At 39.4% G+C, this 17,846-nt stretch overlaps 1 protein-coding gene across 1 annotated transcript; it reads right to left on the bottom strand.

Moving 5' to 3' along the window:
- Positions 1-11,604: 11,604 nt before the first annotated feature.
- On the bottom strand, positions 11,605-14,484 carry LOC131220335 (probable disease resistance protein At4g27220). The gene has a single exon (XM_058215281.1). The coding sequence runs from the start codon at positions 14,482-14,484 to the stop codon at positions 11,605-11,607; it is 2,880 nt and encodes a 959-aa protein (XP_058071264.1).
- Between the last annotated feature and the right edge of the window lie 3,362 nt (positions 14,485-17,846).

The following is a 17,846-nucleotide window of genomic DNA, read 5'->3' as shown; positions in this document are numbered from 1 at the left end:
ATTTGTATATAGAAAATGAAATTCAAACCTGTGTACGTGTATCATTCCTATATTTGGATTCAGAAACTCAATGCGTCCTGTGAAGTTTAACTTTTAATAATATCCAATTGCATTAACTACATCAATCTAAAACAAAGGTATCTACGAAGATCCATTGTCATCATATTAGGATGAAGCATGGCAGAAGTGTAGCAATAACCCGCTGACACCTGCAATATTATAATGCAGTCATTGGAATAAGAGGATGATCAAAACAGCAAAAGATGCCTGCTAAAACATAAACCATAACTACCCAGCCAATAAAAAAGGTATTCTCCATTCCACCATTAACAAATCATTTAAAGTTTAAATGACCCGACATCACTCCAGGCCTTTCAAATAGTGCCTTGAATTATAAAATAATCTGTCAACTATAATGCAAGTGAAGAGTGTATCAGTCCATAATGAAATATTTATATTGACATTCAACATAAAAAAAACTCCACAATAGCAGAATTATTAGCAGTACTACTTTGATTTTCTTTACAACTAGCCAAAGTAAACCTGCAACAAAAAGTATCCACCCCAAAAGCATAAAAAACAAAAGTTCAAGAGATTAATAGCAGTATTACTATGAAAATCGTATCAAGTTATAATCTTAAACAGAATATCACATAGCAGTTAAAGTTAGAACTTGGAAAAAAAAAGTAGCACTGCAGATTTAATATATATTAGTCCAAGAGATTAAACATCTGATTACTGCTTCAGCGACAATCATATAATCCACATTGTTGCCATGAAGTTAACCTACCAAACCAAGCATTCACAGACTCGATTGAAACAGCATCCACCACAAAAGCAAAAAAAAAAAAAAAAAGAAGTCCAGAAAACACCATTGTCCAAAAATATATTTAGTCATCATCCCAAATTCACTCCTAGCCACTCCGTGGAAGGATAACTTTTTCTATCCATTCCTTTCTTCTCTCGTGTCCCATTTTCATAAAATATCTTGCACTGTCCAAATCGGATTGTAGCATCCTCGTAGTCCGAATCTGATCCTCATTACTCAGACCTTCAACGTCCTCAAGTATCCCCAACAACCCTTGCACACGTGTCATGCTTTTGCCTTGTGACATAACTATGGTTAGGGTCTTAACAGCCTCTGCCATCTCCCCCATCCTATCCCATATTTGCTCACTCGGCTTACCCTTCTTACGATGTTTGATATCACTCTCATCCAAGCGACTATGACGAGATCCTGACGTTTCCTGCATTGGGCTTTTGTTATATTTCTTGGCCCTATTTATGGATCCCTCGCTTGCGCGTATGTGGGGAGTACGCCTCTGATCGTCCTCATCATCGGATGAGAGTCGTACTGTATCAGAGGTATCCTCATCGGAATACATTTTAGATCGACTGCGCCGCTTCCTAGAAATAGGTGATGAGTAAGCCGTGCTTGCAAATGATCCATGGGCACAGTCATTGCTGAATATGAAGGCCAAGTTATCCCATCTATCGATGTGCTTTCCTCGCATACGTTCCGCATATGGGTGAGACTGTACACACAAAGAAAATATTAGAAATCATATGCTGAAAAGCAGGAAATTTTAGCATAACTGAAAAAAAATAATTAAATAAACTGCAACAATATAGCCAGCCCACACATCATTAGTAGCGACGACCATCTTTTTGTCAGAGTCCCATCCAAAACCTAATGCACTTAACAGATCCTGGATAGAAATATATAACCTTTTCAAGGTCCTTAAGCGATTAGAAATGTGACGGTTTTCAAGTAATATGCCACATGTATCATTGATTTCTCTGATGGTTGCCTTGTAGGCCTCGGGTTTGAAGCCAATATCACTCTTTAGGCTGAAGTTGACTTGTTCAACCGGGGTATCCACCAACGAATTGTCCATATTATTGGACCATTGAACTCTACTTATTTTCCTAGAATAGGCTTACCTACACCTCGAGGTAGATATACCCCTAGGTGAAGGCCCTTTCCTTGAGGGCGTAGCGGTTTTTAGTGGAGTTTGAAGAGGTTGTTTTGCTGATCGTGGACTGAGGTGTAGATGACCATCCCTTCTTGTAGGCGACAAGTCCACATATCCTCAGAAAATTCATTTCACCTACAATCAAAACATATTTATAGTAACATGATATGAGCATATAGTTGATCCACGAAAGTATTAATTCATAACGGAACATAAAAAGATTATATAAGCTATCCCATCACAAAAATCCACAGTAAAAGTAAATAAGTATTGAAATATTCTTGCTATAAACATTGCAGATGAGTACATAACCAATGAAAACAAAATACGTTGTCTGGTGCATGGAAGACTGTCATTCCACATTCTCTTAGCTATCTCGTCTCTCTTCCACGCCCATTCTTTTCGACAGCAGTCCATCACCAGAGATAAATCTCTTCCTTCCTCCGCAGTAGATATATCTACAGGGGATGGTGCAACATCCTCCATACTGTCTCTACTGTCCTCCACTACCTTAGCAAGTTCATTATCACCGCTAACACGGATGAAATTATGAAGGACACAACAAGCTATAACAATTTTTACTTGTGTTTTAAACTTGAACTGAGGAGTACGTAGAATAGGAAAACGGGCCTTTAAAAGCCCGAAAGACCGCTCTATGACATTTCACAACTGGGCATGGCGATAATTGAAAAGTTCTTTTTTATTTGCAGGCTTCCTTCCAGTATGGAACTCATTCAGATGATAACGCACACCTCGGTAGGGGGCCATAAACCCGGACGTATGTGCATATCAAGCATCAACGACATAATATTTTTCTACACATTCCATGTCAATATTTCAATTATATTTCATACATAAACTCCTAAAATATAAATAAACACCCCCTATATGTGATTACCGTGAGGAACAAGAAAACAGTCAGGGCGATGGGTTAATACATTTTGCAGTACATGTGCATCGAATGCAGAGCCATCCCAACCAGCAAGCACATACACAAATTTCATATTAAAGGTAAATGCAGAAAGGACATTTTGAGACAAATATCCTTTCCTTTTTCTGAAAGTTAAACTCATTTCTCTTGGCAAATAAGCCGGTATATGGGTGCCATCTAGGGCCCCGATGCAGTTCTATAATCAAAAGTGTACCACATGATCAGTTCAATCTTTATACGAATAAAAATTCTTACTAATAACATCTAACTCATGTATAATATTACCTAAAAGTATGCACTCCATAAAGGATTGTCAGATATTTTCTTGGGTGTGTGTAATCATGAAAACTTCACATATTCTGGGTATAGACCAATAATTGCGTCCAACACCCTAGTAAAGTGTCTGCTTACGGTTTCACCAGATCTCAAAAATCGATAACCAATCACACGATTACGTACATTGTGTCCAACTGTATGTAAGAACATTACAACCTGCTCTTCTAAACTACACCTCCTGGAATCGGATAGTAGTTTCCAATCTCTCAATAATGAACACAATTCAAAAAATGTGTCCCTGCCCATTCGGAGCTATGCGAGACAATCAACATCGCTTTTCCGTATTATGGCATTGACAAATCTCTCCCTCTCAATATAACAATCCTTATACTCTGATTTAATACATAACGATGATAATATTCTGTAGCGCCCATTACACATGCAGAGGCTGCTATGACTGTTAATGCAGCAGCTACTTCACTCTCAGTCCATTCACTAGCAGATGACCTTTCATCGCTGTTTTCAGTACTATCGGAAGCCATAAGACTATTAGAGATGAAATTTATCTGATTGAGAATTAGAAAGAATTCGTAAAATTTATATTCGAAGTATGGAAAGGATGTATGACAGGCATTACAGATAAAATTTAACTATTTCTCACACATAGCAATTTTTATGCAAACTGTTTCATACATTAATATACACTTTCTGTTTCATTTAATATACAGTTACACATAACATCATCAAGCTTCATTTTCAGGTAATTAACCTATCATGTTACCATCCTAATACAGATTTGACAGCAAACTCGAAAATATGTTTACCATAAAATAAGCGAAGGTAAATATAACGTTTATAGTTATTTACTGTACACATGAATATTCATGTATGGTAATTTAATGGTACATGAAATTTTGCTAGCAGTTACTTATGCAAATCATAATACAAAACATAATACAAAACATAATAAGGGAGTTCAACAGGTATCACCCTGATTAGATCATATACAAGTATGGATATATCTCACAGTTTCATGTGACTGATTTACGGCATCCATATATACTCATGTAAATGACCTTCTCCTGTAATTGACTTACCATTAACTGACAATCACCTGTGACTTACAGGTACCCAAACAGGCCCTTAATGATTCTAATATACATATTAATATTATGATTGAGGTAGCTATCAATGACCATCATACATAGTGATAAAAACAGTATTTCAAAATCAGTAATGGCATACCTGTTATATGCCAAAGAAATTGTAGAGTGTTGAAAATTTTGCACTGACGGCTGTAAGACTTCTATTGTCTGCATCAGCGTATGATATGTTATAGGGGTTAGGGTTTGATTAAGTGATGAAAAAGATTTGGTCAAGGAGATGGCAGTTTAAACTGAGCTCTCATAGCACGCATAGTTTGTTTTCGAAAAGTAAAAAATTGTGAATGGAAATAAAAAACCATATTCTCATAGGACCACTGAAAAAAACATATCCTCAAAGGACCATTGAGTTGTAAATATGCATATTGTAATGTTATCAGTGAACATCTTCCACTGATAATCCTGACAGTTAGTAAGGGATACGTAACTGAAAATGGAGAAACTGTTCTCCTAAGAGAGATTCATCTTCAAATGGCCATCAGAACTCTATAACAGCAAGAAAAATTTTGTGCAGATGTTCAGAAAAGCGATTTTGAAGAGTTATACCTCGGACAGATTAACTGAAAGTAGTAGAGCCTTAGGAGAACAGAATCATTTTTAGAGACAGAAATTTTTGAAGAGATGAGACCATTCAAGGTTTTTATAAATAGGAGCATTCGAAATATCAAACTATCTGCAAGCACTGACAGCATCACACCTTACCTGCAACTTGGAAGATATGCAATCGTCGTTTCCAAAATCCCAAGTAGGATTCTCTCGTGAATGAGATTTAACTCATTTTCTCTCTATCAAACATATCTGGACAAGGAATAGGAATTTCACAGATACATGTGTATATGACCGACCGTATACACGCCATCCTCCACGAGAAATATTGCACTCGAGGAGGGCGATACAGGAGGTCTGCCTGGATAGGGTAATGGTTATAGGCCAGATGTATCGCATGTACCATCCGGAGGAATGAGATTCATACCTGCAGTGACGCCCTTCCGCCGGACGATGTGGGGGTGCTCCGACACGATTTGAAGAGCAAGGAGGTCGAATGTTATACTACCCACGGTTTGTTATTAGCAGTAGTTCGGAGGAGACGAAAATGTATGCAATGGCGACATGCAGCATGCTTCAATGACGCTTAAGGCCGCTGGTGTAAAGAAGTTTTCTTCTCCCTTGCGATAATACTCCATTCAGTCATCGCAAAGTATTTCGAGAAGGATAATATAGTGCAGTGCAGCGATTCAGAAGTAATGACGGTAGGCTTGAACTCTGATAACACTATACCGCGGTTTTGATTTTTTGGCAATGGACTGAAATCGCGCGCATAGGATACGACCATAGTACGCTCCAATGCAAACGCTGTATAATGGGAATATTCAGGAATATTCAGTTATAATACGATACAACGCACTCTAATACGTGAATCCAAACAGGCCCTTAGGGCATGAGTTCGAAAGGGAATTAGATGGACGCCGATTTCCTGCGAAAGCCTCTCTGAGCAATGATTCTGGGTAGGGCCCACTGCAATGTCCGTGAGAAGTACAACCCGTCCATCTATATTTCGAGCTCAATTTAGTATATACGACCAAAAATAATGTGGATCAAAAACTCAAATGGGCCAAATGAGAGGAAACAATGGGGATTTAGTGACCACTGTTGAAATATTTACATGGTCGTAAAATATTTGTATTGGTCTAAGTTTTGGTGTTTTCACTTCATCTCTAAGTGACATATAACTTGTATAGGTGGCATAAAAACATCAAGGTGGAACCTAGGAAGGTTGCATGTCCTAAAATGAGCTCGAAAAATGAATAGATAGGTTGGATTTCGTGAGCTCTAAAAATGAATAGATAGGTTGGATTTCTCATTAACATTAGGGTAGACCCCACCCTGCATTCCAGGGCAAAAACTTCTTGCTAAAGGGTTTCAAATGAAATCCGCGCCCCAAGTAGATACATCTCGGATGAACCATATAATAGGAAACAGTGCAGATTGAACGTTTATTATTGAATATTCTTTTATGGTGCACCATAATGTTTATTTCCCATCCATCATGTTGATAATGTCAAAAAGATTGTTAAATGAAAAACCAAATATTAGATTAAAATAAAACTTTATGGCCAACAAAAGTTTTCCATGATCAGTCACCACTTTTTCTGGGGGTATGAACTACTTGAGATTTGGATCTACTTCATTTTTAATATCACGCACTTAAATTATCTATAAAAACGGATGAACCGCATGGATATACACTAATGTGTTGCCCTCGACAAGAGATGCATGGTGCTTTATCAGGTAGGGCGCATCATTCGAAAATAAGAAATCCAACAAAAGTTGAAAAGCTAACTCCTATTAAAAGAATAATCGATTTTGGCTGTAGCCTCATGCTATTGCAGAATGCTTGAAAAAATTGACCTCTAAAATATATTATTTAGTTGGCCTTTTAATCACTTTTTGAAAATTTTGCGGAAAAAAAAATACTCTTGCTTTGAAACTTAGTTCCTATATGGTACTTCTTTTTCATTTTTCTTTGTCATTTTCCGTAAGATTTTCTTCATTTTCAAACATGTCTTCGATTGCATTTTCCGGCGTACGTACATCACCAGCAATTTTTCTGGCGTATAAGCATCGCTAACAACTTCTAAAGTCTTGAAAAAATATTATTTTTGCTCCGATGACAACCTCAATCCTTTAAAAGTAATGGCTATGGTACTAATGGTTATGGACTAAAACCATAGCTATTAGTGAAACCATAGCTTTGCTTCATTTTTGGTATGGAATGCATGACAATCTTGGCCCTTAACATGTGACAACCTCGACCTTGATAACCTCAACCTTCAATTCATGACAACCTTGACCCTTAACACATGACAATCTCGACCATGACCCTTAACACTATAAGGACGCCATCTGTGTGGCATACTATCGAATATGTGTTAATGATTGAGATTGTCATGTTTTAAGGGTTTAGGTTATCATGTGTTAAGTGTTGTGGGGCTTACCATGGGATATGTGTCAAAGATCTATTCCATCCATTGAATTTAGAATTTAATTTAATGACACGGTAGGTTTTCAATTTCATTACTTTTTATGGCGAAAGAATAAGTTACATCCACTAATAAGGTGGACCTTACCATAAGAAAATGGTTAGGAGTGAATGGACACTGGCTACTGTTATTAATTGTTATGGGCCATCATGACTTATATAATTTATTCATGCTGTATATTTATCTTAACAGAATAATATTTTAGAACATGAGTCCCAAAAGGAGGCAAGCCAAAGGTGTAAATGGACTACACCATAAGAAACAATGGTGATTGAACTCCTACCGTCGTAAACTTCTTAAATGGACTACACCAGAAGAAAACTTCTAAAGGCGTTCGTACATTGACGGAGGGGTCCACCATTACATATGTGTAAAATCTACTCCATTTATTAACTTCAGAATTTCATGGAAGGACATGCTTGGAAGCATGATCAATATTTGCTAGTTACACTGACCACATCACAAGAAAATAATTCGTATGGAATAGACATTGTTATAGGCTATTAGGTTTTATGAGCCATGTAGAGATCATGTCTGCAAGGAGTTAGCATCTTTCTATATAAATAGGGGCTACACAGAAATTGAATGAATTAGATCTAAGTTTCAGTAGACTCAATAACAAATCCTGTTTACATCACTTCTTTTGAATTAAATACTACGTAAATTCATATTTACTCAAAATCCATATAACTACAATTTGGTCTGAAAAACTTTAAAAAACATGTAAGCGAATTTCCTTTAATATATTTAACAATCGTTCTTTCTTAAATTTTGACCATACCACATTATTATTATGGTCAAAATCCCAAAGAATAAAGAAGCTAGCGGGGGTGGCTAACAGTGAAGTGTCAACCGACAGTGGGGTGTACTAACAAGCTGACATAAAAAATTTAAAAAACTTGAAAAAGAAAAAAGAAAAAAAGGGGGCATCTGTAATAATACCACGTCCAACATCCATGATAACACTTGTGATGTTGGACGTGAGAAGAGCAACCTTGGTGGTGTGTTGATGTCACAAAGTTCTATGAACCCCAATATTATAGATGTGCCATATCCAAACCGCCCATACATTTGAAGAGATCATTTTAGGTCATGATCCAAAAAATAAAGCAGATTCAAATGTCAAATGGACCACACTATAAAGAGCAGTGGGAATTGAACACCTAATATTGAAAACTTCCCGATGACTTTTTCCCTTCATCCAGGTCCGTGTGACCTTATGAACAGACGGTGGGTCCAAAGAAGGTTTCAACAGTGGGCATCATTGTCCCCGCTGCCTTCTCTAACGTGGTTTACTAGATCTTTGGATCTGCCTCATGTTCTGTCCTAAAATGATCTCTCCAAATGGATGGACGGTGTGGATATAATACATACATTGGTGACGTCAATACACCATGGATATCAGTGGAGTGTGGCACGATGAGCAATCCGCTTCCGTGAGAAGAGGTCCACCACAACGAGCAGAATGGGAGCGGATCAGGTGTAACGAGGAACACCTTAGTGGGTGCCCTTACTGTGGGGCCCACCTTGATGATGTGTTGTATCTCTATGCTGTTCATCTGTTTTTAAAGGCCATTTTAAGACATGGTTCAAAAAATTAAGCAGATCCAAATTTACCAATTTCAGTTGGACCACACCACAGGAAACAGTGGTGACTGAGTGCCTCACCTTAAAAAATCCAAAGGAAAAGGTTTGCGTAACGTTTATTTGTCATCCAACCTGTTAATAATGTAGAGGTAATCTGTATGAATGAAAAATACAAATACCAGCTTGATCCAAAAATTTTGTGACCCACAAAAAGCTTTTAATGGTTATTCATCACTGTTTCTAGTGGTGTGGTCCACCTGAAAATTTTATGATCTTAAAGTTTTAAATTGCATACTAAGATGAGATGGAAAGTCAAATGGATGAATTGGATATACAACAACTACATCAAGGTTACCCCTACACGGTTAGGGTAACACAGGGTAGGGGTGTACACGAACCGAGCTAGCTCAGTTAGCTCGCTTGACTCGACTCGGAAAAAGCTCGGTTAGACTTGGTTCAAAGCTGAGCTCGAGCTGAGTTCGAGCAGGCCCAGCTCGACTCGACTCATATGGAATCTTGCTCGAATCCAATGGGTTCGTGAATAATATCAGTGGGTTGTGAAACCTGGCAGGTGATACTCTATCCTGACTAAAAATCTTGAATAATATCAGTGGGTTTGTGAAACCCGGCTGGTGATACTCTATCCCAACTCTTCTTCCCTTATATTATCATTGTTGAAAAAAAGAAAAAAGAAAAGAAAAGTGAAGTCTTTGGAATTTTGAAATTTTTATTCTTAAAATAATTTCAAAAAATCTCTAACTGGGCAATTTTATTATAATTTTTTATTTTGAAGTTCCAAAATCGTGGCTATTCAATTAGTGGAAAAAAGCAATTGCTTGGGATTGATTATGGTGACAATCTAATGATTAACCATGGTTGGTACTTATTATCACATTAACTTTGGCTAGCTAATTTGACAACTTGATGTACACAGTGCATTTTTATATGGTGTTCAATCTAAGGAGGTTTATATTAAACAACAGCAAGGCTTTGTGAACCACATGCGGCCTACACATGTTTGTGGCTCCGCAAAGCAATATATGGCCTTAAACAAGGCCCTCGTCCATGATTTTTGTGCCTCACGAGCTATTTTCAAGGACTTGGGCTTGTGGGATCTACTGCTGTCACATCTCTATTCATCCACCACATAAATGGTGTCATACTCATAATCTTAATATACATGAATGACATGATTATCAGAGTAATCATGCCAAATCTCTCTCTCTCTCTCTCTCTCTCTCTCTCTCTCTCTCTCTATATATATATATATATATATCAAATTGGCCTATCCTAGCCATATTTTCGCTGCGGAGGACTTGAATGAAAATGGATACTGCTAAGCCCCTCAAATTGCATGTTGCTTCCGGTGCCAAGTTATCTCAACTTGACTGAGATTCTCTAACTAATCTCTAAGAATACAGGAGTGTTGTTAATTAGTGTCCTCCAATATATCACCTTAACCAGACCTGACATTGTCTTTGCAGTCGACCTGGTCTGGTAGTCAAGCAAGTTTTATGTTTTCTCGAAGGGCCCATCAATTATGGACTTTGTTACCAAAAAAGAAAACCTAGCTCAGCTTTACTGCGTTCTAGATGAGGATTAGGTAGGACTTTGATGACTATGTTCTACCTCAAGCTATGCTATTTACGTGGGATATTATTTGGTCTCTTAGAGTGCTAATAAACAACTAACTATTGCACAATTGAGCACCGAATCTGAGTACCAGTCACTCGCCCACATAGCTGTAGAATTATCTTAGCTATGCATGATACTTCGTGATCTTGGTATCTACCTCAAATCTCTACCATCGAGTTACCGTGACAAAATTAGTGCCATTGCACGTGCATCTAACTCAGTGTATCATACTCGTTCTAAATACATGGAAGTAGATTATCACTTCATTATATATATATATAGAGAGAGAGAGAGCGGAACGCTCGATATATATATATATATATAGAGCGGAATGCTCACCTGCGAACCAGTTCGCACGGACTACCTACAAACTTTTATGAGAACTCATCATATCTGATGAGTCTCGAAAATCTGAACGGTCCACGTGAAGAAGAACCTCATAAAACCCCTTGGTACCAATTTTTACTTTGAACCAAAACTTCGGTGGGCCATAAAAATGCAAACAGCTTCTTCCCTTGATTTGAATTTCTCTTTTCTATGGCCCACCAGAATCTTAGATCAGGGTGAAAATTCAACACCTAAGGTTTCATGGGCTTACGCATCTTATGGACCGTTCGGATTCGACACCCATGACACGTGTGCAAAGGTGCGCACCTGCGTAGGTAACCATGCCTCGTATATGTGTATATATATATATATATATAGAGAGAGAGAGAGAGAGAGAGAGAGAACCATAAATCAAATTACTGAAATCTTTACAAAAAGCATATCCTAAAACAGCAGCTGTTCAAGCATTTTTGAATCTTTTATTCAGGGGAATGAACTCAGCACAAGTATGTGTGGAATAGCTTACACTCATATTCGTCCACGTCAAATCTAGATCACAAGGAAACCATCAACCGTCTTCTCTGATGCTCTGCCATTTTCTCCATTTCCGCTGCCACAGACTCGTGAGATTCTTGAGAGGGCCCCGAACTGGACATGTTACCATTTCCTTACGGATTTTCATGGAGAAGGGGTTGGAGCCGAGTCTCTGTGTCCGGGTTATCCCACTCCAACGCGTCCCACCACATCCTACTCCCTAGGATATTTCCACTGAGGATGGGCGGTAAGCCAACGGAAGTGAAAGGGAGCTTCTTTAACATCGGACAGTTCTCTATCACGATCGTAGTTAGTGAATTACAAACCAATGTCCCACTACAAATGCTCTTCAACTCGCATAAACGATCCAAATGCAAACTCTTTAGATTTGGGAGCGTTACGTCATTTGGTGAAGAGCTACTGTCATCTTCTCCTGCTACCATCTCCTCCATGAGACGGCAATACTCGACCTTGATCTCCTCAAGATTTTGCAGGTGCTGGAACAGCTCTAGTGAGAAGAGGTTCTTCAAACCATGGCACCATTGTACATGCAAGGACTTCAAGTTGGTGAGGGTCCCACGCGGCACAGGGACTTCGCAGATCGCCTGTAGATTGCGTAGGTCCCAAAGGGTTAGTTCTTCCAAGGTGGGCAATGTGTTGTTACCAGCTGCCGCTACGATGCACTCGACCTTATCGCAGGTGATGATGGTGCTTGACTTCAACTGCTTCAAGTTCGACAGGCACGATAAGGATGAGATACCATTACAGTCTTGGAGATTCAGCTGGAGAGTGTTGTCAGGGAGAATTCCTTGCAGATTCAGCTGAAGATTGTTGTTAGGGAGCATGTCTTCTGCGCCATGAGAGTGGCTGGCAATCTCTATGGAGTAATTCAGTATAGAGGAAGTGAGAGCGAATGGACCTTGGCCTACCCAGAAATGGAAGCTTTTGAGTTTCCTCCATTGCCCGGATCGAAGGTAGTCGAAGAAGGTCGCAAGATTCTCAAATGAGAGACCGAGATTTGCCAACTGGCTCAGCTGCGTGATCTCATCGATCCTATCTCCTCCTCCCCACCGCCACAAGCTCTGGTAAGTCGACAGGTCTTCCAGAAGGGATAGATGTGATATAGTCCCCGGCCGGAACATTTGCAGACTCCTCGTGTTGGAGAGGTTGAGGCGTCTGAGATTCACCAAAGCTTCCACTCCTTCCGGCAACTCTTTGATGCGCGTGTTAGAGAGATCCAACACAATCAAATCCTTCAGCTTTGCTAGCGAAGGCAGCTTCTCTAACTTGGTACAATCACTTAGTAGCAGTGCACGGAGGTTCTTTAGATGAGAGAGTGACAACGGCAGCGAGTCGATGTTTGTATGCGATATGTCTAGAACTTTAAGATTCTTCATGGATTCAAAGAAGGAAGATGGGATGTTCGGCGAAAGCGGGTTTTCTCGCAGCAACAAGGTGGAGAGTTTGCTGCACCGAGGTTGATCCCAGAGTACTTTTATGTTGTTCTTCATAAGAGATATCCGTTCAGCTTCTTCCATCCAATCCTCCACCCTCGGCAACTCCATCAATCCGACGCCGGCTCTAACCAAGAACCGTGGATTCTCTTTGGTGATGCTAATGGCCATATCCCTAACAATGTCATTCAGCTTCACACATTCAGCATTGTGCTTGTCCACAATACTGTCTAACATGCAAGCGTCTTGGAGTTCATTCAATATAGCCTGTCCCTTGTCGATCAGGTACTGTCGATTTCCCGCTCCATCTATTAATCCCTCGCAAATCCAATAATCTATAAGCTCTTTGGTGGAGATGGCATGATCCTTGGGAAACAATGTGCAATACAAGAAACAAGCTCGGATGTTGTCATTCCGTAAGCGATGGTAACTGAACTTTAGTCGTGCAAGAACGTCGTATTCAAAGCCACGGATCTCAGCAGTCGACCCTCTCAGTTCATTCAAGGCACTCCTCCACACCCTAGCATCAGAAACTCTCCTCAGCGCCCGTCCGACCGTTGTGATCGCAAGCGGCAAGCGACCGCATTTTTGGCACACGAGCTTTGCAACGTCTTGAATGTCACCAGAAAGCAACGCCTCGCAGCCAACTTTATCACTGAACAAGTCCCATGCCTCCTCCTCGGTGAGCGACTCGACTTCAACATCTCTCTCTGTCTCCATACTTCTGCAGACACCCAGCGACCGAGTAATCACTATGAGCTTGCATCCATTTTCTTTGTTGGGTTCAGGAATTCCTACTGTTTCGAGTGGAAATGCTTCCCACATGTCATCCAAGATGAGAGCAAACTTCTCCCTCCTCTTCAAAGCAGCATATAGCTTCATTGATCTGCTGTCTTCGTCGTCGTCATCCCCTAGGTCTAACTCAATTGCCTTTGCAATATTGCTTTGTAGTCTCTCCAATGTAAGAGCTTTCGACACATTCACCCAAATAACATTATCGAAGAGCTGAGCTTCAATCAGGCGGTTGTTGATGTGCTTCACTATCGTTGTCTTCCCTACCCCGCCCATACCATGGACACCGATTTTCCCAATGTCTTCATTTATTAAGTAATTCCAAATCATGGAAAGAGTCTTTTGGGCGGTTATTTTACCCACTAATGGTGTTGTGTGTAAAGTCTTACCGCTGTTGAGTAATGGCTCGGCCACTAACCCATCTGAGAAGCAGCCTTTCTCTTGAAGCTCGGCAACCTGTTCGATCATGTTTGAGACGAGCATCCCCAGCCTGAAAGGTGAGAGCCATCCCCTTCCTTCTCGGAGTCTCCGCTCCACACCGCGTACATCGTTTGTGATCTTTCTTACATTTCTCAGCCATACTTCTACCTCGCGCTTCCTCGTCTTCCCTAGTTGCACTTCAGCTCGATTCACTGCCATCCGCACATCGTTCTCTCGGCTGCTCAGTTCCTCCATTTTGCTTTTCAGAATCTCCACATTTTTGGAATACTTATACCATGCCAAAACTTTCTTCGCAGCGTCAAAGGTGGCTCCAATAGCAGCTTCCATGGACACTGCAGCACAATGGAGAGAAGCTGAGACATGATCAAATTCACTAGGAAGAATAACAAGATAAAGAGCTCATTTGGACGCACCCACATTCAAGGGGCGTTTGAGGCCTAAAGGACATTTTTATTCCAAATGTGCGTTTGGATGCACTTTCCAAATTCCCATCTCATCTTCCACTTGACAAAGTAGGTACTGAAATATCAACTCGGCAACCAGTCGACTAAATCAAGAGGCTTGAATGATGTAAGACATGGTGCAGATACATTCCTAGCATGGTTTTACCTAAAAGAAGGTAAATTGTAAATTGGCCATAACTTTTCACCTGGGCATCCTGTGGGACGTACAACCTATCAATCTTTACTATAATGAGCCGTCCAAGGTGAACCGATTTACAAAGTAGACCATATATGTCCATTTCACAAAAAAAAAAAAAAAAAAAAACAACATAAAAATGAAATTTTAGGAAAAAATTATTATTTTTAGTGATTTCAATTTTTATTTTTATTTTTTAGAGTTTTAGATTTTTCTTCTTTTTTAAAAATAATTTTTAACGATGCTAGGACTCTACTAGCAAAAGTTTATTTTGAATTTTTATTTTTAGAAATTAGACTTTAAAATGGTTTTAATAGAATTAAGATTTTTATTAAAGTTAAAATTTTGATATTTTTGGTAATCACGAATTTTGATTTAGTTTTTATTTTTTTTTTCCTTTATTAATGGTATAAGAAGGACACATACAAATTAGACAATCATTAATCAATTTATTATAATTTATTTATATGTTTCTATTTTCCCTTGTGGATTCGAGGAATATCTGGGAAATGTTTAAAGAAGCTCCGTGGATTCAGAGTAATTATCTCCCGAGGAAGATGGCGATTGACCTAATCATGTCCATCACAACATTAAAAGTTATAGCCAATTTATGATTTACCTTCTTTTGGTCAAACAATGCTAGGAATACATCTATGCGAAGTCCTACATCATTAATCTCCTTTTTCTTTCGAGGAAGTGTCTCCAAACGGGCCCAAAATGTTGGTTGTTTAGACCAAGTGTGCAAGGCCAGATGCAATGTTTAGAATATAGTCCCTTTGTTGGACGGCCCATGTAAAGGAATCACTTTGATTCATCCGACCATCTTTCACGGTAAAATGTTGAAAATTTTGTCATTGAATTTCCCTTGATGGTTGTTTTTCATTGATTGGATCATTCAAGTAGTGTATTGTTTTTCATTGGAAACCATTTTCATTAATTTGATCATTGTGTACTAGGTCTAAATAACTAAAAAAATAAAATAAAATCTGATGTAGAGTGGGTTGCAGACACTTTAATGGAAAAGATGGACAAGAGAAGGTTCAATCCGATGCAGAAGTGGGGTCCTTACTCTTACTTTGGTGGTAAACTCTTTGGAGTTTCAACACTTGGTTGAGGGTTCCAGTACCCATAGGTGGTGAAATCCCACCATGGCGTGAGTGTGTGGTGGTGTGTGTGCGTGTGTAAAAAAATAAAAAATAAATATAATAAAATAAAATCAGATGCAAAAGTGATCTGGACTGTCGGAACCTTAAAACAGGCATATCTCGCAAATCGGAATGATTTATTTGATGTATAATATATGATTTTAGGTAGGAGAAGCTACTTTATCAAACCAACCCGCTATGCTGAGTTGCCCACACCGGATTTGCAAGATTCCATCGTATCGACGGTCAAAAGTCCATTTTATTTTCAAATATCCTAAGAGTGGCCTTCTGACAAGCTTCTGTAAATTACTTGGACCAAAATGCCGTTGTCCGTTTTTTACGTTGTATTTAATGCCAAGAAATTGATTTGTACGTAACCCTTTTTTACATGTGGGCAAGGATCAAACTAGTGGGGCCCACATTGATGTTTGTGTATAATCCATGCCGCCCATCTTTTTTGTTGTATAATTTTAGGGCTAGGGTCCAAATATCAGCCTTAGCTAGAGCTCATGTGGGCCACATAATAGAAAATAATGGTGACAATGGAACCCACTGTTGAAACTTTTCAGGCTTATTGTGAAGCTTCTTAGAATTGGACACTGCCCAAGTCAGGACTTTTTGGGCCCACAGTGAGTAGGCCGACAAGGTGGACGGAACAGATCATCCCATTATGGGCCTTAGGTCGTGTCATTTTAGGGGTAAGGCCCAAATATCAGCCTAATTCAGCGCTCGTGTGGGCTAGAAAATAGAAAATAATGGTGGGGCAACATTGATCTATGTGTATAATCCATGCCGCCCATCCTTTTTGGGCCCATAGCGAGCTAGCAAATAAGGTGGACAACGGATCATCCCATTGTGGGCCTTAGGCTATTGTACCAATGACTATCCTTTCATTTCGTAGTAAAGGAAGTGAACATGTAACAACCGCGACCTATATAACATGACAACCACGACCCATATAACATGATAACTACGATCCATGATAACTACAGCCCATATAACATGACAACCACGACCCATATGGGACCCATATGGCATCTAAGACCCATATGGCTACTCCATGGACAACTGCGACCTATATAACATAACAATCATGACCCATATAACATGATAACTACGATCCATGACAACTACAACCCATATAACATGATAACCACGACCCATATAACATAACAACTACAACCAATATAACATGACAACCACGACCCATGCAAACCATGACCTATATGGGACCCATATGACAACTACAACTCACATGACCACTCCATGGACAACCACGACCCATACAATATGACAACCACGACTCATATAACATGATAACTACGATCCATATAACATGACAACCACAACCCATCTAACATGACAACTACGACCTATGCAAACCACGACCCGTATGGGACTCATATGGCAACTACGACCCATATGGCTACTCCATGGGAAACCCCGACCCATATAACAAGATAATCACGACCCATATAACATGATAACTACAACTCATGACAACCACAACCCATATAACATTAAAACCACGACCCTTATCTCATGACAACAATCTGATGCGACCTATGCTACTATGTAGATATCATTTGCATGACTATGGCGTGACTTGTACTAACTTGGTGACGTACCCATACATACGCATGACGATAGTGTGACTTGCACATAAGATCCTTATCATCAATCAAAGTTAGTGCATGACATACGCAAATATCGTTTATCCCATGTAGTCACCAAGTTAGTGAAAGTCACGCCTTAGTCACGCAAACGATATCTGTACAGTAGCAAATGTCACATTAGGTGGTTGTAATGCGGTAAGGGTCGTGGTTATCATGAGGTAAGGGTCGTGGTTTTCATGTTATATGGGTCGTAGTTATCATGTTATATGGGTCGTGGTTGTCCTTTTAT

Source organism: Magnolia sinica, chromosome 12 (assembly GCF_029962835.1).
Source record: "Magnolia sinica isolate HGM2019 chromosome 12, MsV1, whole genome shotgun sequence".
In the NCBI taxonomy this organism is placed as follows: Eukaryota; Viridiplantae; Streptophyta; class Magnoliopsida; order Magnoliales; family Magnoliaceae; genus Magnolia; species Magnolia sinica.
Note: the sequence above shows the minus strand (reverse complement) of the source record. Positions and strands in the feature narration are given on the sequence as shown.

What these genes read in the sequence shown, in the direction of transcription:
- LOC131220335 (XM_058215281.1), bottom strand. Translation starts at nt 14,484, where the DNA reads ATGGAAGCTGCTATTGGAGCCACCTTTGACGCTGCGAAGAAAGTTTTG.